This window comes from Lissotriton vulgaris, chromosome 9 (assembly GCF_964263255.1).
Source record: "Lissotriton vulgaris chromosome 9, aLisVul1.2, whole genome shotgun sequence".
Taxonomy (NCBI): Eukaryota; Metazoa; Chordata; class Amphibia; order Caudata; family Salamandridae; genus Lissotriton; species Lissotriton vulgaris.
Window position 1 is genome coordinate 372097813 of NC_141697.1, and position 25553 is coordinate 372123365.

The 25553-nt window shown below is 42.7% G+C and overlaps 1 protein-coding gene across 1 annotated transcript in view; it reads right to left on the minus strand.

Annotated features, from left to right (window-relative positions):
* AK7 (adenylate kinase 7) overlaps nucleotides 1-25553 on the minus strand; it is a 404956-nt gene that overhangs the window by 20604 nt on the left and 358799 nt on the right. Inside the window, exons 14-17 of the mRNA XM_086937746.1 lie at nucleotides 24631-24699; nucleotides 17106-17303; nucleotides 14991-15211; nucleotides 7656-7814 (exon numbers count right to left, since the gene is read on the minus strand). Of these exons, the coding sequence (XP_086793872.1) occupies nucleotides 7656-7814; nucleotides 14991-15211; nucleotides 17106-17303; nucleotides 24631-24699 (647 nt within the window). The remainder of the gene's footprint in view (nucleotides 1-7655; nucleotides 7815-14990; nucleotides 15212-17105; nucleotides 17304-24630; nucleotides 24700-25553) is intronic.

Sequence of the window (25553 nt, forward strand, 5' to 3'; positions counted from 1 at the left end):
GAGTGTCGCAGCATTAATTTTGACATCATAAATTTGTAATGCGGGGGCAACCCTTTTGGTAATAGATTTCTTTTGCTCTCGCAGGAGGCAGCCAGTCAATTGGGCCAGTTTTAACTGCTGGGTCTCTATTTGTGGTTTCCAGGACAGACGGCAGTCCAGAGTGACCCCCAGATACGTCATCGTGTCAACTTGTTCCAGGTTGACCCCGTTAAGTTGTACACTACTACGTATAGGTTTTTTCCTGGAGAAAACCATAAATTTAGTTTTCCCCACATTTATCTGGAGGTCATTTTGGTTGCAGTATTCCTCAAAGTGATTTAGAGCCCTCTGCAGACCCCCCCTCGTCTTTGATAAGAGGAGGGTGTCGTCCGCAAAGATCAACATTGGGAATTTAGTCCCCGCCAGGGACGGTGCATCCGTGTTAATAGACCCGAAGAATTTCACTACCTGATCTATGAAGAGTAAGAATAGGGTGGGTGCGAGAACGCACCCCTGACGGACTCCTCGTGACACTGGGAATGAGTCCGTAAATTGCCCTTGTGCCCCCCATCTGACCCTGGCGAAATTATCTTCGTGTAGTCTAATAATAATTTCCACTAATTCCCCCGGCATTCCTAGGTCCCTTAATACCTGCCATAGTTTTCCCCTCGGCACCAAATCAAAAGCTGATTTCAAGTCTATGAAAGCAGCGAAGATGGTACCACCGCCAAGTATGACAGTCTTCCAGAAGATCATACAGAACCTCAAGACCTGGTCAATGGTACTTGTACCAGATCTAAAGCCCGCCTGTAATGGGGACAATATTCCTTCAAGTTCCATCCACCCAAGAACCCTCACCAGAATCATGCGAGCAAACACTTTCTGAAAGCAGTCAATTAGGCTAATCGGGCGGTAGTTCCCAGGGTTTGATCTATCTCCCTTTTTGTGTATGGGGAGAATCTCCGCCCCTTTCCATGTCTTAGGGATACGGGCACCTCTCGCTATGGTATTAGCTATGCTTGTTAAGTAAGGTACCCAAAGGCCTATATTTGCTTTGAATAGGTCTGCCGGAATTTGATCCAACCCAGGTGCCTTCCCCCTCTTTGTTAACCCTAATGCATACTCCGTTTCTGCTTCAGTAAAAGACAGGGTCGTATTGCCAGGAATTGTTACCGGTAACATAGTCGATCTGGACAAGGTGTCAACGGCTACTGGGCAGAATTGGGTAGAGTAATGTTTAATCCAATCTTCCGGGCATACATGGTTAGACGGAGTACGAAACTCACCATCCTTTCCACATTTAACAATATCCCAGAATTTGGTCTGGTCGTTAGATTTACTGGCGTCCAGAAGGTCAGCCCAAAAATCGTCTTCCCATTCCTTCTTTGCCACCCATTGAACTTTTTTATACCTTTTCCTGGCCTCTTTAACTGCATCAGAATCTCTAGATTTAACTTTCTCAATGAGATAGCTATGGGCCTCTCTACATTCTCTATTGTACCATTTTGCTCTTAGTGGATTCGGGTGCCCAGTGTTAGACTTACATGGCTTTGATAAAATAATTTTAAGTTCAGAGAAACATTTGTCATGTAAGCCCATCATCTTTTGTAGTTCGCCCTGGCCCTGCTCAACAGCAACAGTCCTCATATTATTTAAAGCATTTGTCACCACATTTTCAATATTGGCCTGTATCGTTACATCATTTGAAATTAATGACCACTTCACTCTCCTCCGATCATTTGATATGGTTACAACCCCTTGCCCCCTCGGATCAGGTTCCCCTAATCTTATCTGATCACACATTTTAAATCTCAGGGACAGGGGGTTATGGTCGCTTTCTGGGTGTATTATGATTTCCATATCATCAATTACACTCCAATATTCCATTTTTACAAAGATGTAATCGATACGACTTTTCCTCACACCATTATCAAAAGTGGGGTTGGCTCCAAAGTCTGATTTGGTGCGACCATTCACAGCCCTTAGACCCCATGTAAGGCAGAAAGCTGTCCAATTCAGAGCGGCCTCCGTTGCTTTGACTGGAATTTTATTGGAAAGTTCAGGGATTTTCCACGTGGCATCTTCTTCAAACCCCCAGTTGTCCTCCGGCAGATACAATGGCTCAATCGTACAGTTGATATCCCCTGCTAACATGATGAATGAGGCTTTATTCCAGCCCGTTAATAGTGTGTCTAAGGCACCTATCAACTTGGGGCATCGACCGCCAGGGAGGCCTCTGGAGTATATGTTGATAATAAGCATATCCTGCCCCCCTGCTTTGCTCAACCTTATAGCCAGAATATCAGGGTTATCTACATACAATTCAGCAGCTGAAAAGCACCAGGCCTGCTTTACCCATATGGTTAATCCCCCAGACGCCCGCCCCTTTATACCTTTTATTGCCGGTTTAGAAAAGTTTATATATCCAGCCATGTAAAACGGAGCTGTAGCCCACGTTTCCTGCAGAAGTACAACCTCGTAATTGCCTATAAACCCCAACCAATCCTCAGATACCAGGCGTGACTTGGCACCAGCAACATTCCAAGACACCATATGTGAAGTTAGTGAGTCTATCTCTGCATGGTTGTTACTGACAGAGAGAGGGGATTGGGGACTCAGTAGGCAGTTATCTGTTGGTCCAATTTCTTTTGTGTTAGAAAAGGTAGCATTGATCCCCACAAGCCCCCTCTGCGTCCTGATATTATGGGGCATGAACAGTTGCTCCTTTGCTAGTTTTGGGGTGAGGGTGAATGGGGTATACACTCCTTCAACTTCCACTGATACTAGGGTAGATATCTGGGTCGGTGCACATAGTCAGTCAACCCATTCTAGGTCTGACAGTGCCTCAAAATGGTTATAGAGGGGAGGGTAATATTGGGGGTAGTGTATTGCAGGCTCTCGAGGTCTTCCCCCTTTAACTTTCCATGGATTGTGGCCCGTATGATTAGTTTGGTGTGTATGGGGGTAGAAGTAGCCAAGGTGTAAGGTCTGGACATCACCCAGACGGGCGAATCTGGCTTTCCTTTGGATTCTATCCACTACCCAGGGGTCTCTGAATGAAACTAAAATACAGTCCCCTTCCAGGTCTTTTTCACCCTTTCCTACCCATTCTACTCTCCTTACATAGAGGATTTCGGTAGGGGACGACGGGGAAAGTGGGCGATGTTTATTCAACCAGAATGTGACCTTGTTCCGCAAATCCAATTGGGATTCTTTAATACCCTCTCTAAGGGGGGCCACTCCTGTTAGTACGATGGTATATTGTGACGCTTCTGGAGGTAGGTTAACCCTCGGTGGATTTCGTGTAGTTCTATTATCTGTCGTCTTGTTCCGATCTGGATATGGGGTTTTATTATCCCTACCCAATGCAGGTGTATGTGCTGGGGTATTTTTTAGTTGATTTGATACTCCATTCGCTTGATGTTTTTTCCCCTGAGCGTTGTTGGCTGCCACTGGATGTTTGGCCTTAGGTGTTTCTTTACTAGCAGATGGTGTTTTTGCCCCCGTTTGTGGTTTCTTATTTAGGTTAATAGTTGATGTCACTGCGGGAATAGTTGTAGTTATCCCCGTATTTAGGGTTGTTCCCCCTGTTGGATTTGGGCCCCTCGGCTTTGTACCAGTAGCTGTTAAATTTTGTAAGAGGTCCATATTAATATTAATAGCTGCTTCTAAGACATCTATTTTAGCGGACATTATCCTGGTACTCTCTAAGACCGGAAGCAATAAAGTTTTAACCATTGTTTCCATTTTTGCCAACAGGACGTCATCACTACTGAGACAGGTTGGGCAGGGGTTAGAAGACCCAGAATGGGCCAATGATGGACAGTACACTATAGGGGGTACTTGAATGGTCTGGGAGTGGGAGGAGCTATTTGCATGATCTATTTTAGGTTGTTTCTGTATCATGACTCCCTGTGGGCTTGAAACATGTTTTCTTTTTCGTGATACCTGATTGGTAATTACTGGTAGCGGGACAGGGGTGCTGGGTAGGGTAGGGACAGTTAAGTGTGGGGTTCCTGGCGAACTACGCTTATCATTCTCAATAAGTAGGCTATCCACTTCAGTACTAGTCAAATTATTGTCAGGGTTCAGATCCATATTTTCTTGTGACCTAGGTGTTATAGCTTCGACCCCATCCACATGAACTATTATATCGGCGTCTGATGTAGAAATACAGTTAAACGCTGCGTTGGTTAGTGGGCTTTTAGCACGAGCCAAAGCCCCTATTGAGGAGCGTTTCCCAGTGACTAAGTCCAGGGACAATCTGTGCTCAACCAGTTCAATTTCTTTTTCTAATATTCCTGTAGCTCTGGTAATAAAGGCATCTAAGGGGCCAGAAACAACACCCTTTGAAGTTTGAATATGCACTAGTCGTTGTTTACCAGATCTCAGGGCCATATTAAGGAGCAGGTGTTAGAGCCTCTGGGTACAGTTTGACAAAGTATCTAAAAATTAGAACCAGGACTCTAGGCCCAACCCAACCTCGTCCGACCCCGGACGGCCACAGACGGTCCCGCCCTTGACCCGGGCTCCTCCCGGCGCCCTCCCGCGCGCTCCCGCGCAGCGGGGCTGGCCCTTCCCTTTTATTACAATGGGATTGGACGTGAGGGGCGGAGCCGGCAGGGAGAGCAGCCCAGGTGGCCACGGGCGCGCGGGGACTCCTGGAACTTGGAGTCCACCGCTTCTAGCTCGCAGCCCTGCCGGTCAGGTGAGCAAACCAAACCTCAATGCCCTGAAGTCCGCTCCTAGCCGCGAAGCGGGACCCGCGAAGCGGGTCCGGCGAGGCGCAGCGGCGGGAATAGGCAAACAGGCAACAACAGGCTCCCTCTGCTCCCTCCTCGGTCTCTGGAGCTGTAGGTCCGTCAGTGTCCAGCAAGTTTAGGCGAAGGAATCCGCTGGATGCAATGTAGGACGCCGCTTTGTCCTTCCAGGTGGGGGGGGAGCCGGCAGGGAGAGCAGCCCAGGTGGCCACGGGCGCGCGGGGACTCCTGGAACTTGGAGTCCACCGCTTCTAGCTCGCAGCCCTGCCGGTCAGGAGAGCAAACCAAACCTCAATGCCCTGAAGTCCGCTCCTAGCCGCGAAGCGGGACCCGCGAAGCGGGTCCGGCGAGGCGCAGCGGCGGAAATAGGCAAACAGGCAACAACAGGCTCCCTCTGCTCCCTCCTCGGTCTCTGGAGCTGTAGGTCCGTCAGTGTCCAGCAAGTTTAGGCGAAGGAATCCGCTGGATGCAATGTAGGACGCCGCTTTGTCCTTCCAGGTGGGGGCGGAGCCGGCAGGGAGAGCAGCCCAGGTGGCCACGGGCGCGCGGGGACTCCTGGAACTTGGAGTCCACCGCTTCTAGCTCGCAGCCCTGCCGGTCAGGAGAGCAAACCAAACCTCAATGCCCTGAAGTCCGCTCCTAGCCGCGAAGCGGGACCCGCGAAGCGGGTCCGGCGAGGCGCAGCGGCGGAAATAGGCAAACAGGCAACAACAGGCTCCCTCTGCTCCCTCCTCGGTCTCTGGAGCTGTAGGTCCGTCAGTGTCCAGCAAGTTTAGGCGATGCAGTCAGTGCAACCTCTCACCCGTGAGGGCTCGCTGTAGTCCCGGAAATCTGCAGCTATAATCAGCTATAACCTTCCCTTAACTTCATGTCAGTCACCCCTATGGTAGGCCCACGGGCAGGGTGCATTGTAAGCATAAGGTAGGACAAGCCCTGATGTGTGTGGCATGTCCTAATAGTGAATTACAGCCATTTTCGTTTTTCACTATTGTAAGTCTACCTGCTCTCCTAAGGCCAGACTGAGCTGCTGGAATTATAACACTGTATAATCCAAACAGACTCAGAGAGCATGGTGGAAAGTCGTGTTTAGTATCCCTGAACTCAGAATTTAATAACACATCCTTTAGGATGGATGGTTTTTAGATTCTGAGTTTGAAACTAGCACTTTTAGAAAGTGACTAGTTTCTTGTTTAACTATTTACCGGTCTCTGCTGGTTTGGTGTGTGTGTGACAGGAGCTGGCTGGCTCCAGAGGTCTGAATGAGTCAGTGTGGGGTGAATGAGGCATTTGCGTTTAGAGTGAGGGAAGAGTAGTTCCTGATAGCCTGCCCTGTCTGACACAATACTGGCTCCACCTCCTGCCGGGCGACTGATAGCCCTGCTCCTGCCGGTGACAATACTGGCTCCACCTCCTGCTGGGCGGCTGAGGACTCTGCCCTGCACAGTGAATAGGCCAGGTGCCTCGGCCTGGCAACACCCACAACAAACCCTGGATAGGAGGAATTCCCCTGCCTGGACAAAGAGATCAAAGCAAAAAAGGGGTATAAGAGAAGGACCCCTGAACCAAGAATTTAGATCACTTCTGACAAGGAAACCTATACCAAGGACCAGAAGCCTGATGATCCAAGGACTTGCCAACCCCTTCTGCCAGAGTGCTATTTGCTGGGGGGAAACCTGCAGTTGCTTCTTTAATTTTGCCAAGGAACAAGGAGAGAGGAACTGAGTGTATACTCTCAAGCTTTGCCAAGAAAATCTCCAAGGACTGGAAGAGTTCCAGTCTCCTGCTGAAGTCACAGGGCTAAAGGACTTTGTCATCTACTTGAACTGGAGCGTGGTGTTTCCAGTATTCTAAAGAAATCAGCAATCTCAACGTCGACGGACGCCGCCGAATCCAGCTCGACATCGTGAGTAACGGCTCCAGTGTCCCGCTCCTTCGCCGGCGGCCGCCGGGCCCGATCGACGCCAGTAGCTCCGCCAGTGAGTAGCGAGTTCGGCTCCAGCTCCAAGTGACCCTGTGTTGACGCCGCCGTTGATCGCATCGAAGCCGCAGCCCTTCTCGACGCCGTGAGCGCTGCTCACTCTCGCAACAACGACATCGACGACGATGATCCAGCCTGACACCTGTCGACGCCGCTGCAGATCGCTCCGACTCCGAGGCCCGATCGATGCCGAAGACTCGACGCCGAAGACTCGACGCCGATACATCTCGATGCCGTGGACCATCGTTTCTTCATTTCCAAAGGTACTGTGTTTGTGGGGTCTGTTTCGACTCCGGGCTTGACGTAGCGCTCCTCACGGTCGACGCCAAACCTTTGGGATAACTTTGCCTTGACGTCGTGTGACTCCTGTGGGGTTTACATTGTTGCCAAGAACTGTGCTTTAAAGAAGAAGATTTACTTTTGTTGCTAAAGAACCGTTTACTAAGAAGAGACTTTACCTGAACTATTATTTTTCCTTCCAAAGAGTATTTATTAAGATTGTGGTATATTTTTGTCTTTATTTGGTCTTGTGCTAAGCCTTATATAAACATCCTTATTTTTATAACACCTTTTGTGTTGTGTCCCTTTGTGGTGTATTCACTTTATTACTGTATGTGGTCATAAATGCTTAACACACTGCCTCTGAGATAAGCCTTTCTGCTCTGCCAAGCCACCAAGGGGGTGAGCGGGGGTTATCTGAGTGTGTGATCCCCTTGACCTGACTAGAGGAGGTGGGTCCCTATTTGTCAGAAGTGCATACCTCTGCCAACTAGAGATCAGCCGAATCTAACAGTGCTCTTTATGACTCATATAACAGCACAGCATACAATACAAATCAACTTTCAAACGAAAACGGGGCGCAGATGTGATAGGTTTAGAATCTTACATTTGACAGAGGGAAAACTCAGATCAGCGGACTCACGCATTTGGTCTCTTACCAGGAAGTCAATTGGGTCATCAGGCCTGATTTTGCAGCATTCATTTAACCCATCCATAAGAGTTGGCATGACATTCTTCATTAGGTAGTTTCTCAGAGGAGTAGTCTGTGTCTCAAGTAATTCTTGCTCTTGTCTCTTCACTTCCTCTACACGCTTATTCTGCAACCGGAGAACAAAGAACTTGGGTTAAAAAAAAAACGGCATTTTTTATGCATGCAATTAAAACGAAATGCCACAAGCAAAAATATCCTTACACTCTATAAAGGTGCACCCCATACGTCTCCTAAATCTGTGCAGTTTTTACAATAATGTAAACCTTCTCAGATTGTTGCATCAACAGGATGAGGAACCCTACATTACAATAGACTCACATTGAAGGGCTTATATCAACATGTTCATTCTTCATTTGTACATTTTTTCATATCTCAGGGCTAGGTTCTGTTTTTATAACCCACAGAAAAATTTGCATTCAGCTAATAAACTGTTAGCGGCAATTCCTAAAATTCAACAAGCCAGAGCGGGAGGAAGATCACTCGAGGATTAAAGAGCTGTTGCATGGAATATAATACCCTCGCTCTAACCAATACCACACTCATTAAAAAAGGCTCAAATCCTGGCTTTTCGTGCAAAACGAATATCTTTTCAGATCTCTATATTAGATCTGTTGCTACACGCCAGGGCACTTTTAGGATTAGCTGCGCGCTATATAAGTTGTTTCATCATCATCATCATCATTACATGGCACACCACAACATGGCCATAAGATGGAAACCTAGATGAAACAAATGCAAAAGCATTTTCCACAATTTTTCTGCTTTTTAGTAATTCTCACTGGAGTAAACTATACTATTCCCATCTGTATTACATAAATGTTTTTATACTATAAAAAAAAATATTGATTGTGAAACTGTTGCTAAACATATATAATACAGTTCCTCTATAATGGCTGCCCTGGTCGTGGAGTATAGGATGGGGTAGGGTAGATTGTTGTGTAGATGGGTGGACAGGACAGAAGCGGGACTTTCCCTCTCACCTGGCCGCCCATGTTAAGATGTCAGCTGCAGCATCAGCACACAGACGTAATGTGTGGGCATGCTGGAACTACTGATGTCATACACCATGATTCAGTGCCTTAGGGAGATCTCCCCATGCAATATGTCTGCAGAGGGGTGTTGTATGTCTGCAGTGGCACACCAATGGCACCAGGGACCGCAAATCAAGCAAAGAACATGCCCAGTCGGCCCCTGGTTGGACAATAAAAAAAGAGGCATAATTGGGGGGATGGGCACACCAAAATCTGTGCCCGATGCCACTGCACCAAGTGCACAATTGATAACTATGCCCCTGCCTGTCTAGTCTTTCAGGCAGAATGTGCACAATTTGGTGGGGTCAGTGCTAACATGGTTTAGGCATGTCTGGAGAAAGGCAGGCTCTCAAAACTAGATGAGATATCTTTTTTCACCATTCGGTGTTTGTAGATCGGGGCTATTGGAGAGCAGGGGTAAATAGACTCCAGTTAGTTCTTGAATTAGAATGTAAGTGTGAGTTTGCTTGACACTTGTGAAGGGTGTTTTTTGCCTATAAAGTGAAGTGAGATTCACAAGGAATGATTTTCAGTATCAGTGTAGTTGACTACAGGCTAACTGGAGCTGGTTGTGGCGGTACTAACCTGTGACAAGGTGGCACCACGTGACATTTTGAAGGGCCGCCCTTGTGTGAGGGATTAGGTGTTTACCAGCTTTGATCCCTTTGTATCAGCCTTGGCATCAGAGGTAGGAGTCAAGTAGCTAATATTTTGCTCATGATTTGATAATGGACACTGAGCTTTGAATGTGGCCTGTGCGATGCCATGTACAACTTAGCTTTGCCCTAATTCAGAAGCAATGCTATAGTGGGCTCCCTAGTTATAGGAATAGGGTTGTGCACATTTTACACCTCACTGTATACCTCTACCCACACTAGCATAATATATGCAGCATAGGATTCCAAGGGTAGGCCATTTGATCGGGAGATCTTTGCCATGGTTTTTAATTGTGACCGTAACCTTGTGAACAGTGATATCATCCCACCAAGGCCTCTGCCTCCTCTAGCCATATCAACACCTATGCTTCCAGTTGAAGATTTTCTCAGAGAAACTGATTGCTATCACTGTAGAGCGGGTTGGAGTATATTGAGTCCTTTATTATTTGACAAGAGATTGATTTATCTTGCATTGCTAGTATACCATGTGGCCCTCTAATATTTCCTCCCTAGTATGGGACATCCTTTATTCTCAGGATTTGCTAGTTGGCCAGGCGACTCCCAGTCCCCTCATGTTCATCATGTGCTCTTGTTAAATATTCCTTATAGTCAAAACTTCTCTGGAGTATGGAAATCTCTGGATTAGATGTTCCAATAGTTCCCTCTTTTCCAGTAAATGTTTGTGCACTTCCGGAAGTCCAAGCCTAGTCTTGGACCTACTTATATAGCTACTTAGACAGGGTGGGCCTGACTCTAGCTACAGCAGTGATGCAGTTTCCCCTTATAATAGCCTTGAAGGCTTCCCAATCAATCAGTACAGAGGTGGCAATGTCCTCATTTTCTTTCAAGTATTTTTGGAAGCTTCATCTAGCATGTGTCTAAATACTTGGTCTTCCATTTTTTTTTAAAATCCTTTTTTTAAATTTTTAAAAAAGTTTTTTTATTAGCAGCACAGGAAAAATATAAACAAAAACAAACAGGTCGAGAAAAGAAGTAATAAAGAAACCAAAACATACACAGAATAGACATTACATCAAAGATAAATTCTAATTGGATTCCATCGAGCAAAAAGCAAGTATCGTGGCAGGCATACAACATAAATCACAGTAAATCTAGATACATTTCGGATAGTAAGTAGCTTTTACCTAATGAAGGACCCCCAAATCTTATCAAATTTAACTAAGGATTTAGTACCCCTGAGCCTGGCCAGAGCAAGTTCCATACCGTGAATTTCATTAAGCAAAGACCACCATTCCATAATATGTGGAGAATTAGGAGAAATCGAGGCATGGGCAATTATAAATTTGGCGCATGATAACATAATAGTAATTAAAGCTCTTTGTGGAGTGTTAGTAACATTAACGTCAAGCAAAACTAGAGCTGGATTTAAGGAAAATGTGCTCCCTAGCTTCAGTTTCATTATCCTCTCAAGAGACGTCCAGAATTCTAATATCATAGGACAAGTATACAGCATATGTACCAGATCTGCTGCGACTAGCGCACACTTGGGGCATTTAGATCGATCGCTGTATGTACTGTCCGAAGCCCATTTAGATATTCTTTCTGGGGTGTGGTAAAGCATGCAAGTTGTTTTAAATTGCTGCACTCATAGACTTGATGAGAGAACAGCTTTGTTAATATTACATAAGGATGTGTTAATCACAGAATACTTGGTCTTCCAATACCTATATTACAGTTTCCAGTTTTGAATTGATGTCTTTCTCTTATCTCACTTCATCACCAGTAGCAGTGGATTGTGATCAAATTATATTCTAGTTAGATGCTCAGCATGCTCCACTTTAGCCTGCACCTACAGAGTGCACACAAACATATCTAATCTGGCATATAAATCGTGCATTCTGAGTAATATGAGCAGTCCATTGTATCTGGAAGATGTGCTCTCCAGGAGTTTGTCAGATCTGGTTGTGTCAACAAGGGTCTCAGTGCTTTTTGGTCACTGGTATTTTCTGCTCCTTCTGAGTGACATAGTTGGTTGAGTCTCTATTTGAGCCCTCTCTGACTGTCACCATGGAGTTTGCCAATGTTGAATCTTCATGGATACTTGCTACCGCAAACATCTGCAGTGGCTATCTCTAGCATTACTTGCTGTCAAATTGTAGGATTTGGTTGAGTCCTTCTGCCCTTTGTCTCCTGTACCGTCACATTTGCATTCTGGCGTTTACTGGTCTGCTGTTTCCTTCTGTTGAGTTCATGAAAAGTTTGCATTATATAGTATGATGTTCACCGTTGCATTCTGAAAAAGGTGTAGTGTGCAAACCCATGCCTAGTAGCCAGGAATGGTATAATATATCACACATGACCTAGCCAAAATACATAGGCCCTGGGCATCAAGCTAGGGCAGGATTGTCTAGCATTGGTCCGGATGGGCTATATTAAAACAAGATTTTCAATATATCTACAGAAGGTACTTTTCCTTACAATAATGCAAAATAATAGTAACCTACATTGTCAGTCATTGGCGGGAAAATTAGGCATGAACCTAGCTCCTCTTGACCTCCAAACAACTACAGAATCTCCCTGTCACTGATTCTGCTTAAAGTTAGTGATATTGACCTCGAACAAAAAAAAACAATCTCTATTTTTTTTGATGAGCCCACTTCAATAAGCATGGCTGTATGTCATAAAGGTGACTTGCACAGTGGCGATTTTCACCCAGGAGCACTAAGAATGCTAGGAATTTGAGTTTCACTTTCTGTTATAGGTATGGATCTAGACATAACAGCATGCTTGGAACTATGGATTACAAATCTGGACTAGCTTCCTGTGGGCAGTTGGAAGATATGCAGGAGGGTTTGTTACAATTCATTTCCCATCCAACATGGTGCTAAAGATACTGCAGCAATAGATCACTTTCCAATCTCTCCGTTTTGGAAAAATGTGAGTTCACACAAAGTACCCGATAATATGTTCTAAGATATCTCCTCATTCCCTTCCGTCTTCAGGTTCCATGCCTTCATTGTATTACACAGCATTTGTCTCCTAACGTTCACAAACATCTTTTTTTAAAGTAGTCTTAGATACGACCCTCAGAGCAGGAAGTTAATTAACGACTGGTGAGCTGTGGACAACAAACGCACATGTCACATCTAATCAACACAAGCAGTAAGCATGTCAATTGGATTTTGCCACCTATTACAGCAGTTTTTCCATTCCCCCAATAATTGTCTGTCTTACAAGGAAATTAGACCTATATACTTTTAAAACATTTATTGAAATCAAGACAATGTCAGCACACCCCCTGTTCTAAAAAGGCTTCAACCAAACAACCAAATATTGTAACCTACCTATTGTATCAGATGTGCTGTTATATATATTTTCAGTTTTGGAAGGCATGTTTTCCAGCAGACGCGAAATCACTGACTATTTAATATGTTTCAGTCTCTATTACCCAACTATCAAAATTGTAAGCACTTGCTAAGAGGTTAAATGTCAGTATTAAACATAAAAGTATTAAACATAAAAGTGGAGTGGTGTGGCTCACTGGTTAGAGGCGGCATACCCGGAAGCAGAGGACGGCCCGGGACCATGGTTCAATCCCCGACACGGCAGGGTCGTGAACCAGGGTCAGCGGACTCGATAATTCTCGCCTCGGTGCCTACTCTAACTAGGGATCACACTCGGCAACTCTGGGCATTAGCTTGCCTCATCTCCACAACGGCCCCCCACAAACTCTGGGGATGCCTGGTTTCACCTTGGAGATACCCAGGAGGGAACATCTCACAGGGAAAGCCAGGACGGGTTCCCCAGCGGGCTATAGCGCCAGGACACCTCCGGGTAGCAGTGCGCTTTACAAGACACACACACACATTTACAATATAAATAGTTAATATTTACATCTTTGTCTCCAAAGGAGAGAGAGAAAAGAGGAATATCATTGCATTTTTTTTATTTTGTATAGCTTGTATACAATCTTTGAGCAACTTCCAAGTGCTGTGAATAGGAAAGAAGTGACAGGAGAGAGGGAAGATGAGGAGACAGAAAGGGAAATGTTGGGGCACTCTGGAAGTTTGAGTAGTACATGTGCAATCCTAAAGCTGATCCCAAGCTAACAAGGGGAATGAAGATTGGGTACATGGAAGAGGACAACATTATAGAATGTTGGATGCTTGTTTAACCCCTTCAATGCTCATGACGGAACGGTTCCGTCATGAGTCCATAAGCCCAATGGAACGTTCAGCACAGCGCACGAATTTGCGCCACGCTGATAAGGGTAATTGTTATGCTGTCCCAAGATTACTTCAAAGTGTAAAATGGGAAAAAGAAAGAGGAATACGAGATCATGAGCGAGAGCTACATGAGGAAACATGGATTTATATTGTTTCATATGAAAGATTACATTTAACCTGCCCGTGGTCTCTTATTAGTTCCCGCATGTAGCCTTAGGGTGGCAGAATGTCCCACTCTTCCCTCTACCTCTGTTCCCTTTCATCACTTAAGACGCATTAAGGTAGCATATTTTGTTTATGCAAACAACATGCCACAAAGTTCCTTTACTCCTTCACTCATCTTTCCTGTTCCCTCCTTGAAACCTCTGTTCTCCTGCATCCCTTTAAAGTATTGTTTTGATGTACATAACCATGTATTAATACGTAATATAAAGGATAAATATTTTTACAAGACTTCGTTGCAACTCCAGCCGTGTAGCACCTTATTGGACTTTTAAACTGCTAGTGATTATTGTGTGCGTCAAGGAAAGTGATAGGAAAACAAAACATTGCTCCATCCATTTCAGAAGTCTTAATTACTTTGAAGTTTATGGAAACAAAGCACTCCTTCATGAAGTTTCTTTAATTGTAGTCCTGCCCCTTTTATTGCTGCCCTTTGGGGTTGATCAGCAAGTCATGATTAGAGGTTCAGTGAGTTATCTGAAACAGAGGTCAAAGTGGATGAATTGAAATGTACCTCATGGAAGTCAAAAATCACAGCTGTCAGAAGAAAGTGCAGAAGTTTAAATGTCTTCTCCTGAAAGACGCATCTTTAAACCTTGGCCAAGAAGTAAATACACGCATATTTCAGGAGAAGGCATTTTCATTACTGCAGACTTTCTACTGACAGCCTTGATCTTTGACTTTCATGAGGTACATTTCAAAACATGCAGTTCGACCTCATTTTTTGCGCTGGGGCAGTGCAAATCACGCTTGCCCCTGCTCCAATAGGATGAGTTTAGTCCATCTGCCAGGGCCGGTCCTCCCAGAACCAGAAACCAACCAATTCAAGACTTGTAATAGAACAAGTTGCTGAAGATCAGCTTTGAAGATTGTCAACAGTATGTGTGTCTAAGTAAAGAAATAACGGGGGTGCTGGTGGCCAGGTGTACTTGGAGAGCTGCATAGGGTGGCAGCATTAATTTGCAATCCCAAACTGGTGGAGACAGAAGCTCTGTCCTTCCCTGGTAGAAGTGGTGAGGTGGGGTGGGGGGGGAGCTAAGGACAAGCTTTTAGCGAGGGGGAAACTCATACTTGGATTGCACAAAATGACATATTGCTGTTGATGATCACACATTGCTATTGATGTTTTAGCATCCTTGCTTGAGTGCAACAAAAATGCGGATGCATGTGCATTTGTGAGACATACCCACTCTTCCCAACGAGAAATCTTTTCTGCTGCCTCTTCTGCCTCTTTTCTTTCCCTTTCAGACTTTAATCTTGATTCTTCAGCCAGATGCTCTTCGGCTGCTTTCTTTTCTTGTTTAGCCATTTCTTCAGGTGTTAAGCCGTAGTTCCGTGGTTCCCCAACAGTTTCGGTGATGTGTTTTGTCACTGTTCTGTACTGGGGGTCATCATCTGCTTCTACATCTTCAACAAAACCACAACGTTTTAGACAACTTAATAAACGAGATATTAGCTACAGCCTCAAGCACAACATAATTATTTTTGGATGCAGTGGAAAGCATACATTGGGGATTTATACATTTAATCTGAGCAGCAGGTCATCTGGCCCTGCAGCAAAACCTTTTTGGACTTTCTGGATGGAAAGAAAGAAACACTGTTCTCAAAGGCTATTCAGCATTGGCTTAACATCAAGACTCAACTGGCAAAAAACACTGTGCCTAAGAACCACCCTAAAGAACACGTTGCTTACCTTCAGTAACACTTTCTAGGGTAGAGACTATATCTTGTGAATACCCTCAGGTGCCAGACTGGATCTAGAGGATTCATGATAGCAATTCTTTCATGTCAAAAGGTGGCGTTATGTGGCTCCGTGTCAGGTCCATCCCACCCAGGGTGTGACGTCAGGGTCACTATTTCTGTGCCACTTCCATGCCCTGACATTAGGTTCTCTCTGATCTCCATCTGTGCTGTTGGATGCAGAACCCATAGAAATCTAAATGTGTCAATTACAGAGCTTTATTTTGGGATCTTATTAACGGATCTTATGAGTCCATTCCACAGAATAGGAGGAGGATGAGAGAGTGAGGAATCTGTGATTTGATGGCTTTCTCTACAAGAAAAGGTGTTACCAAAGGCCAGTAACGTACCTTTCTGACAGAGACTTCTAACCCCAGATTCCTCACTCTGTCATTTTTGTTGTTGTACTTCTATAAAGCGCAAACTCGACGCAAAGGTATCAGAGTGCTTTACATGAACACCAGTTGCGTTACAGATGGACACATTAATTTTGTTGGGGAGATTAAGTGATTTGCCCAGAATCACAGGATGTTGAGCGTCCCTGCTGAGACTCGAATCTGGTTCCCCAGCTTCGAGGTTTACCTCTCTAGTGGTTAGGCTACATTCTCTCCCATAATAGATACCAAAGCAGCACCACCCCAGGTGGTGGGTCGGAGGAATGGCTCATGACCATGAAATACTGGTAGACAGATGGGTTGAAATGACCCTTCCATCGGACCTGGATATCCAGGCATAAGTGTTTTGTAATTGTGTGGAGGGACACTCACGTAGCAGACTGGCAGCCATCAGAGACTTGCACACTGCACACCAGTGCAGTGGTAGCAGCCTTTATTCTGGTGGAATGAAACCTTCTGGGTCTTGCTTATTGGCTAGCCTATGGTGAAGCTTAACAGATAGAACTATTCATCTGAAGATGGGTCATTTTGCACTGCTTTTCCCTTTTTTGCTCCAATAAATATGTGATCATCCAATATATAGTTTCTGGTGCAATCGATGTAAAAAGTCTCTATCAAAACTGCAGGAACCACAAGGCATTGTCTAAGAGCATTGCAACAGACTTGTGAACAGTATGCAACTGGTTGGACTCTCACAATTCGTGCACTTGGAAAAACAAATATGAAATCCCAGCTGGTGCAAAACAATTCAAAACAAGGACTACTCTGTGCATTTAATGCATGAATGCAATAAATAATTACATGTGTGATCACACTGTGTACTTTTTAGATGTAAAATAGTCCCTCATATATTCGGATTGAGATGCATGGATACACACAAATAGCCAATAAAAGAAGGTGAAACTAAAATACTTATGTACGCTGATCTCAAATGTCATTGACAAAGCATTAATCCAATAGCTGAAGGTCCCTGAGCCAAATAGGCCAATGGCTGAAGGAGAATGAACCAAAGCCCCTTCGAGTGTATGCAGAATACTACAGAATTGAAATGAATGGCGCAAATGCCATCTCACTTCAAACCTGACATAAACATTCTCTTGCTATGACTACGACATGTGCTACAATACCGATGTTGTCATTATGAGTCCAATGCATGAATTTCTTACCTATATGATCTGGGTGGATTTCGAGTTCATCAAAGTAATTGAGAACAGTCTCATCTTCTGTATTTAAGTCCCTGAACAAGGCAAGACTTCTCAAGTATCGATCCTGAGTGTAGTGAGTTCCAACAACAACACTTTCTGGAAGATTGATTATACGTTTCTTAAGGAACTCATCAGAGGCATCTAGGGAGAAAATATAGTCTGGAAACAAAAACACATGGACAGTCAGAGACATACCCAGCGAAATTTAGATGCATTTCTCAAGAGTGTGCATGCAGAAATAAACAAGGCCAGTGAATAAAATGTGAATTACACAGATAATAACACAGTGTCAATATCAGTTAGTCCGTGCTTAGGAATGTCTTGGTAAAAAAGTGAAGAATTTACTGTACCCGGTAAATACCGTTACTTTGGTGTGAGGTATTGACGGGGTGCCATAAATACCTCCTATTCCAAGTTTGTACTGCAAAATGGGGAATTACATTGGTGCTTGAGTGTTTATGTTTACTACATTGATTTCCGCCTGTATTTGGTTTTACTCTCATATTCTGTCCAGATAAATTTCACCAGGTTTGACCCATCAATCCGGGAAACATTGAGGTGGTGCACAAAACAAAACAGAACCATTTGAGCAGGGATTGAGTGTAACCTCACCTCTCAGAATCAAGACCCAAGTGTGAAACTCTACAAGAAGTGTCAGTAGTGGAATGTGAGGGCGCGCAGAAGACGCAGCAGCTCTTGGGGAACGGGTGTGAAGATGTGGCCACCCTGTCGTGTGAACACACAGAAGTCACATCAATCCTTTTACTGGAACGCACAGACAATGGCAGTCTGTGTAATGGACGCTCAGAGTACAGATTCAGCCTCAAGACTCAAGTGTGCTGGCTGTGTCAGTCTGGCACAGTGAATGCCCAGAGACAGGGCCATCCCTTCATTTTCAATGCACAGAAACAGTGGCACAGCCTTGTGGTATAGGTGCGTGCAGACAGTGTCAGACTGGGGGTATGCATGTAGAGAGACCCGAGAAAGTGACAGCTGTGTGGTTTAGATACACATAGGCACATCTAGGCCTGTGCTATGAATGCAGAGAGGTAGCGTCAGCAATGGGGTATAACAGCAATGCATAGAGAAAGTGTTAAGAGTGCACAGAGTACAATCAGCTCTCTGGTCTGAATGGACGAAGGTGTTGTCTGCTCTAAGGTACGAATGGTAAAGGTGTGTTAGACCCAGGGTTGGATTAGGATTAGAAATCAGCCTGGGCACGCTAAAAAAAAGTGGCCTTTCCTCAAAACACTGCTTCAGCGAAGGTTTATAAACACCTGAAAACAAGTGAGGCCACTTCTGCTCAGGCCCCTGTCCCCGCTCGAATGTCTGACAAAATATCGAAATCAAAAATATCGAAATACAAAAATATCGGAACAAAAATATCGAAGTCAAAAATATAGGAATCCTATCCCTAACAAGGTAAGTACAAAAATATCGAAAAAATAATATCGTAGTACAAAAATATCGAAATTAAAAATATCGTTTTTTTAAATGTATTAATAATAATGTAAAAATAATTATAAAATACATATAATGTTACAAATATTAAATAAAAATATTAAAACATAATTAAAAAATTAAAACTAATACATATACATTTAAAATAAATTAAAAGCTTAATAATTTAATGTAATTTTATATTTTTTAATTTCATTTAATTGATTTAATTTAAATTTATTTTATTTTTACCCTGTAGGACTGTACCCCAAAAACCCAAAACTGACCCTGAACCCTAAAAATACCCCTTTACCCAAAAACCCAAAACTGACCCTGAACCCTAAAAATATCCCTGTACCCCAAAAACCCAAAACTGACCCTAAACCCTAAAAATACCCCTTTACCCAAAAACTGAAAACTGACCCTGAACCCTAAAAATACCCCTTTACCCAAAAACTGAAAACTGACCCTAAACCCTAAAAATACCCCTTTACCCAAAAACTGAAAACTGACCCTGAACCCTAAAAATACCCCTTTACCATGAACTGAAAACTGACCCTGAACCCTAAAAATACCCCTTTACCCAAAAACTGAAAACTGACCCTGAACCCTAAAAATACCCCTTTACCATGAACTGAAAACTGACCCTGAACCCTAAAAATACCCCTTTACCCAAAAACTGAAAACTGACCCTGAACCCTAAAAATACCCCTTTACCCATGAACTGAAAACTGACCCTGAACCCTAAAAATATCCCTCTACCCATGAACTGAAAACTGACCCTGAACCCTAAAAATACCCCTGTACCTAAAATTAATTAATATTATTTAATTACCAATTAATTATTAATTAACAATAACAATAAAGTAAATATATTAGCACATTTGCTGTAATTAATTAAATTTAATAATTAATATTATTTTGCCCAATTAATTAATTAAGAATAACAATAAGTTATATATTAAAAAATTACTATAATTAATGTAATAAAATAATTAATAATAATTAATTACCAACTAATTAATAATTATAAATATGTAAAAAATTATAATTAATTAACTAATTAATAGAAATTAATTACCAATTAATTATTAATTAAAATATGTACAAACATATATCAATTAATTAATTATTATTAAATTACTTCCCACCCTATTCCCCTATAAACCCATAACCCGCTACAGAACATATTTATCAATTAATCAATTAATTAAAAATAATTAAAAATTAATTTTCAATTAATTAATTAATAATTCCTACTAATTAATAATTAATTTAACATAATTAAATTACTTCCCACCCTATTCCCCTATAAACCCACAACCCGCTACAGTAGTAAAAGACAATATTTAATTAAATTACATTAGAAATAAATAATAAAACATAATAAATACAATATAATATACACTAAATGTATTTAAAAATTGATATTAGTAACATCAAAGTTATTAATTTCGATATTGTTAACATCGATATTCACAACTTCGATATTACTGATATCATACCAATATCGATATTTAGACTGTCGATATTACTTACCTTCGATATTTTTGTATATCGATATTTAAACTTCGATATTTTGGTATATCGATATTTAAAACTCGATATTTTGTCTGTGTACCTCCCCGCTCAGTATGACAAAATTTGGTTGGCCGGCCCTGCAAGAGAAAGGGAGTGACACCTCTGCCCGCTGATAAAAGGTAGGTAAAGGATGCCCATCTGCCACCAGAAAGGCCCCTCTGGGCCGCTGGAGATATCTGAACACACAATACTCAGCCCAAATCGGCCCCCCAGGCAGGGGAAAAAGCAGCCCACCGCTGGAACTTCGATAGATGAAGTCACGTTATAGTGTGCAGATGATGTGTTAGTGATGGGAATAGGAGGCACAGAAGCAATTGCAGACCCAAATTATGAATGTACAAAGGCAGTATTAGGGATTAGAGCAAGAATATAAAGAGGCAGTGTTAGAGGTACAACATGAAGGCAGAGAGGTAGAGTTAGAGGTAGTGCATTAATGCATGGAGACACCGTGAGGGATACAATATGACTACACAGAGGTAGCGTAGGGTTAGAGCATGAATGCACAGAGGCAGCTTTGGGATAGACCATGAATGCAGAGGCAGCTCTGGGATAGACCATGAATGCTCAGAGGCAGCTTGGGGATAGACCATGAATGCTCAGAGGCAGCTTTGGGATAAAGTATGAATGCGCGGAGGCAGCTTTGGGATAGAGTATGAATGCACGGAGGCAGCTTTGGGATAGAGTATGAATGCACGGAGGCAGCTTTGGGATAGACCATGAATGCTCAGAGGCAGCTTTGGGATAAAGTATGAATGCACAGAGGTAGCTTTGGATAAGGTATGAATGCACGGAGGCAGCTTTGGGATAGAGTATGAATGCACGGAGGCAGCTTTGGGATAGAGTATGAATGCACAGAGGTAGCTTTGGGATAGAGTATGAATGCACGGAGGCAGCTTTGGGATAGAGTATGAATGCACGGAGGCAGCTTTGGGATAGAGTATGAATGCACGGAGGCATCTTTGGGATAGAGTATGAATGCACGGAGGCATCTTTGGGATAGAGTATGAATGCACAGAGGTAGCTTTGGGATAGAGTATGAATGCATGGAGGCAGCTTTGGGATAGAGTATGAATGCACAGAGGCAGCTTTGGGATAGAGTATGAATGCACGGAGGCAGCTTTGGGATAGAGTATGAATGCACGGAGGATAGCTTTGGGATAGAGTATGAATGCACAGAGACAGCTTTGGGATAGAGTATGAATGCACGGAGGTAGCTTTGGGATAGAGTATGAATGCACGGAGGCAGCTTTGGGATAGAGTATGAATGCACGGAGGCAGCTTTGGGATAGAGTATGAATGCACGGAGGCAGCTTTGGGATAGAGTATGAATGCACTGAGGCAGCTTTGGGATAGAGTATGAATGCACGGAGGCAGCTTTGGGATAGAGTATGAATGCACGGAGGCAGCTTTGGGATAAAGTATGAATGCACGGAGGCAGCTTTGGGATAGAGTATGAATGCACGGAGGCAGCTTTGGGATAGAGTATGAATGCACGGAGGCAGCTTTGGGATAGACTATGAATGCACGGAGGCAGCGTTGGGATAGAGTATGAATGCACGGAGGCAGCTTTGGGATAGAGTATGAATGCACGGAGGTAGCTTTGGGATAGAGTATGAATGCACGGAGGCAGCTTTGGGAAAGAGTATGAATGCACTGAGGTAGCTTTGGGATAGAGTATGAATGCACAGAGGCAGCTTTGGGATAGAGTATGAATGCACAGAGGTAGCTTTGGGATAGAGTATGAATGCACGGAGGCAGCTTTGGGATAGACCATGAATGCTCAGAGGCAGCTTTGGGATAGAGTATGAATGCACGGAGGCAGCTTTGGGATAGAGTATGAATGCACAGAGGTAGCTTTGGGATAGAGTATGAATGCACGGAGGCAGCTTTGGGATATAGTACGAATGCACGGAGGGAGCTTTGGGATAGAGTATGAATGCACAGAGGTAGCTTTGGGATAGAGTATGAATGCACGGAGGCAGCTTTGGGATAGAGTATGAATGCACAGAAGTAGCTTTGGGATAGAGTATGAATGCACAGAGGTAGCTTTGGGATAGAGTATGAATGCACAGAGGCAGTTTCGCAGAGACCGTGTCAGCCCAGTAGCTTGATGGCTTTACAGTGTTTTTTCAAACAAAAGCAATAGCATTAGTGGTGTGTAGCCTTAATCACATTTCAGTGAAAATTAAGTGCATTCTGGCATCTGTACAAGTAGGTCTTATTGGAAGTTGAATGGTCCGAGCTACAAAATCGTCTTAAATCTGCACAAACATGCTATTGACAATCCAGCTTTATATCATATGTCATTGAAAAACAAACCAGAGCAAATGTAATAATCCTAGAAAGTTCATATTTGTCCTACTGATGTCTACAAGGTCACTGAAAAGTATTTGGCCTTCTTGTCTCGCCCCCTGAAGCCTGCAACAAACTAGTGTCTTATGTAATGGGAGGTGAGTGTATTCTTACATGGAAAAAGTGTTGGTATGACCAAACGGAAGTGTAGGATGTAGGTTGGTATAACATATCTTAACAATTATATCAAAGAAATGAATGTTATCTTCCATGCAGCATATAGACATAAGAAGAACTGTTACTTCTTCTACACAAAGATTGTCTTAATTATTTGAGTGAATGGCTTCACATTTCTCACCTCACTTTCAAACAACAGACATCCAAAGACTGATATACTAGATATATGATAATGCCACTACTGCTTAGCAGACACAATTTAATCAACCTTACTGCCAGTGATGCCCAATAAGCTAAATGTTTGCTTTCAATTCTTGTATTCATGATCTATTTAGGCTATCCTGTGTGTTTTCAGGTTTTATTTTTTGGTGTATTTTTGTGGGGTTCTCTAGCCTTTTTAGAAATCTGGGCTTATTGGTGTTTATTCTTATGCTAACCCCGTACTTGGACACAAACTGATTTTACTGCTTGCACACCATATTGCTTTTTTGCAGTGATTACTGTGGCACAGATATTTATTCTAACATAGAATTATTGCAGGGTATGTAATATTTTCACATTGGCAGTGTCTCCAATGGACTTATGGTAAACTGTGCTAAGTACAAAAGCCGGTGCGTTTCACTCTCACAGATTTTCTCACATGGCCTCTCTCACATCTCATTACCTCTCAAACTCACTCTCTCGGGACTCTGTCTGGTTTACAGTGTTGTTAATGGACTAAGAAAGTAACAAGATGTTATATCCAAATGTTTATATTCTAATAAACACATTTCTAGACGCAGATATGGTCGTTCATCTACATCTTATTGAATATTAAAAACATTGTAGGGGTAGTCAAACCTACTAACAGACTACTACCTTCTACAACTTTTACATTTTTGATTTACACCAGATTACTTGTTGTCCTATATTCTAAAACAACTAAAGCCTTATGCTTTTGCCATATATTCAGAATGATTTTCTGCACTCTGCGTGACTACATGACAGTAGTTCTGCGCCTCTTGCATGGATTCATAGCCATGTGTTCCCATGTCAGGTCTCTCACTTTTTTCAGTCCTTTTAATTAACATCACATTTAATTCTGGAATTTAAAAAAATCTGGTAATATTGTAATTATGGTTGGGTAAAAGGCCATGTTTCGCTGAAGGTATCACATGCTACAATGGAACAACTTGGACGTATGACTTCTGTTGTTATGATACTTTGGTATGTGGAAAGTCTTGTGGCATGCAAAATGAGATAGCACAAAGGGCCAAGATTCTTAGGAATCTGCTTTTCACAAATCAGGGAAAAAAATAAACATTCCCAATGATCAGGATCTCTAAAGTGTTTAACATAATTAGATCAGATGTGGAAACATGCTTCTAAACCATGCACCTTTAATCAAAGGACACAAACAAGGAACAAAGAAAGGGAAAATTAACTTATTGGTGACATCCCTTAGCAACAAAATGCAAGCAGGCTAATCTCAGACCAGTCTTTTTTGCTGATACCTTGTATAGCAAATCCACATTGTGTTGGCCCCTTCAGGAAGAAACTTTTTTTCTTGCTTTACTTTCTTTGAATGACATTTTAATTTGTGGACGTTTTGGTGTCTATCAGTGTTTATATGTATACACTGATGAGGGCTAACTGACTCTCCGTGGGATATTATTAGTTATAATAGGTTTAAACCAAAAACAGGAAAGCCTACATGTACAGTGTGTGGTCAATATGAAGAGCATGGAGTTGATATGGGAGCCATGGATATGTGACAGCCCTATGGATCACTGTGATTCAGTCAATAATGTATAAACTCATGAAAGAGTACAGAAAGCCAATATTAGAGCAAGACTCATCATCCTCGCAAAGGCACGGTCAGCAGTATCACATGATAAATACATTTTTCTGGAGCTGCAACAGTCCTGTTCATTCTGCACATTATTGCCCCAGAGTATCACACAGCAAGAAACACTGTTTTGAGCCACTTCTCTCTGTAGATGTCTCTAAAGCTCACCAGGACAGATTGTTTTGTCAAAGTTAGGTATTTTGCCTCTTGACTCTTCATCTTCTTCTGTATTGTCAACTAAATGAAACAATAAAATATATTAAAAGACTCTGTTTCACAAGTAAACACAGCTTTTCAGAAAATTACACCTGTAATACAACAATTTTACAATTGAGCAGAATATGTGGCAATATACATTTTTAGATGTGCACTACTAGTAGCTTATGAAAGTATAATTCATGAAAAAAGTGAAATGACTTTTCACTGGATGACACCTTACCAAGGAGAGGCTCATGTAAAGGGAACAGGATTGACACGCAACATAGATTTGGGAGCCTTTATTGAATGCTGAACTGTTTAGACAACTACAAGTCTTGAAATACTGGCATTAGTTACTGTTTGCCTGCATTCCAAGTTCAGTAGGATTGCGCAACACTTGTAGGGCCTGTGCTGGTAAAGATTTGGAGAATCTGTATTAATTGTCTTTTTTCCCATATGCTTCCTGGTGTTACAGTTGTTAATTGATATTTTCCATACATACTAACTTCAACAATTAAGAACCTTAAATTCCCTCAGCCGAATGTGATAACAAGTATTATGGCAGTAGGTAGAGAACAATAACACTTAATGAACCGAATATTGTACAGAAAACATGCAAAGTTGTTGTTGCAGTGCCTCTGTTTATGAAGCTGAGCAGCCAAACAACGAGAAAGCTTGTAACTGTTGTGTCTCTCGCTATTTACAACTACATATGTGCCACTGGCTATCCTTCGCTCATTTTGGTTTGAAATTATTTGTACCAAAGAGATTGAACTAAATTAACTAGCTTTACTAAAGGCTTTCAATCACTCAAACATACATTCATTAACAGCACTAAATGATGCGGAAAAATGAGGAGGCTGGTAAAAAGCCATGCAAACTTCATTGGTGTA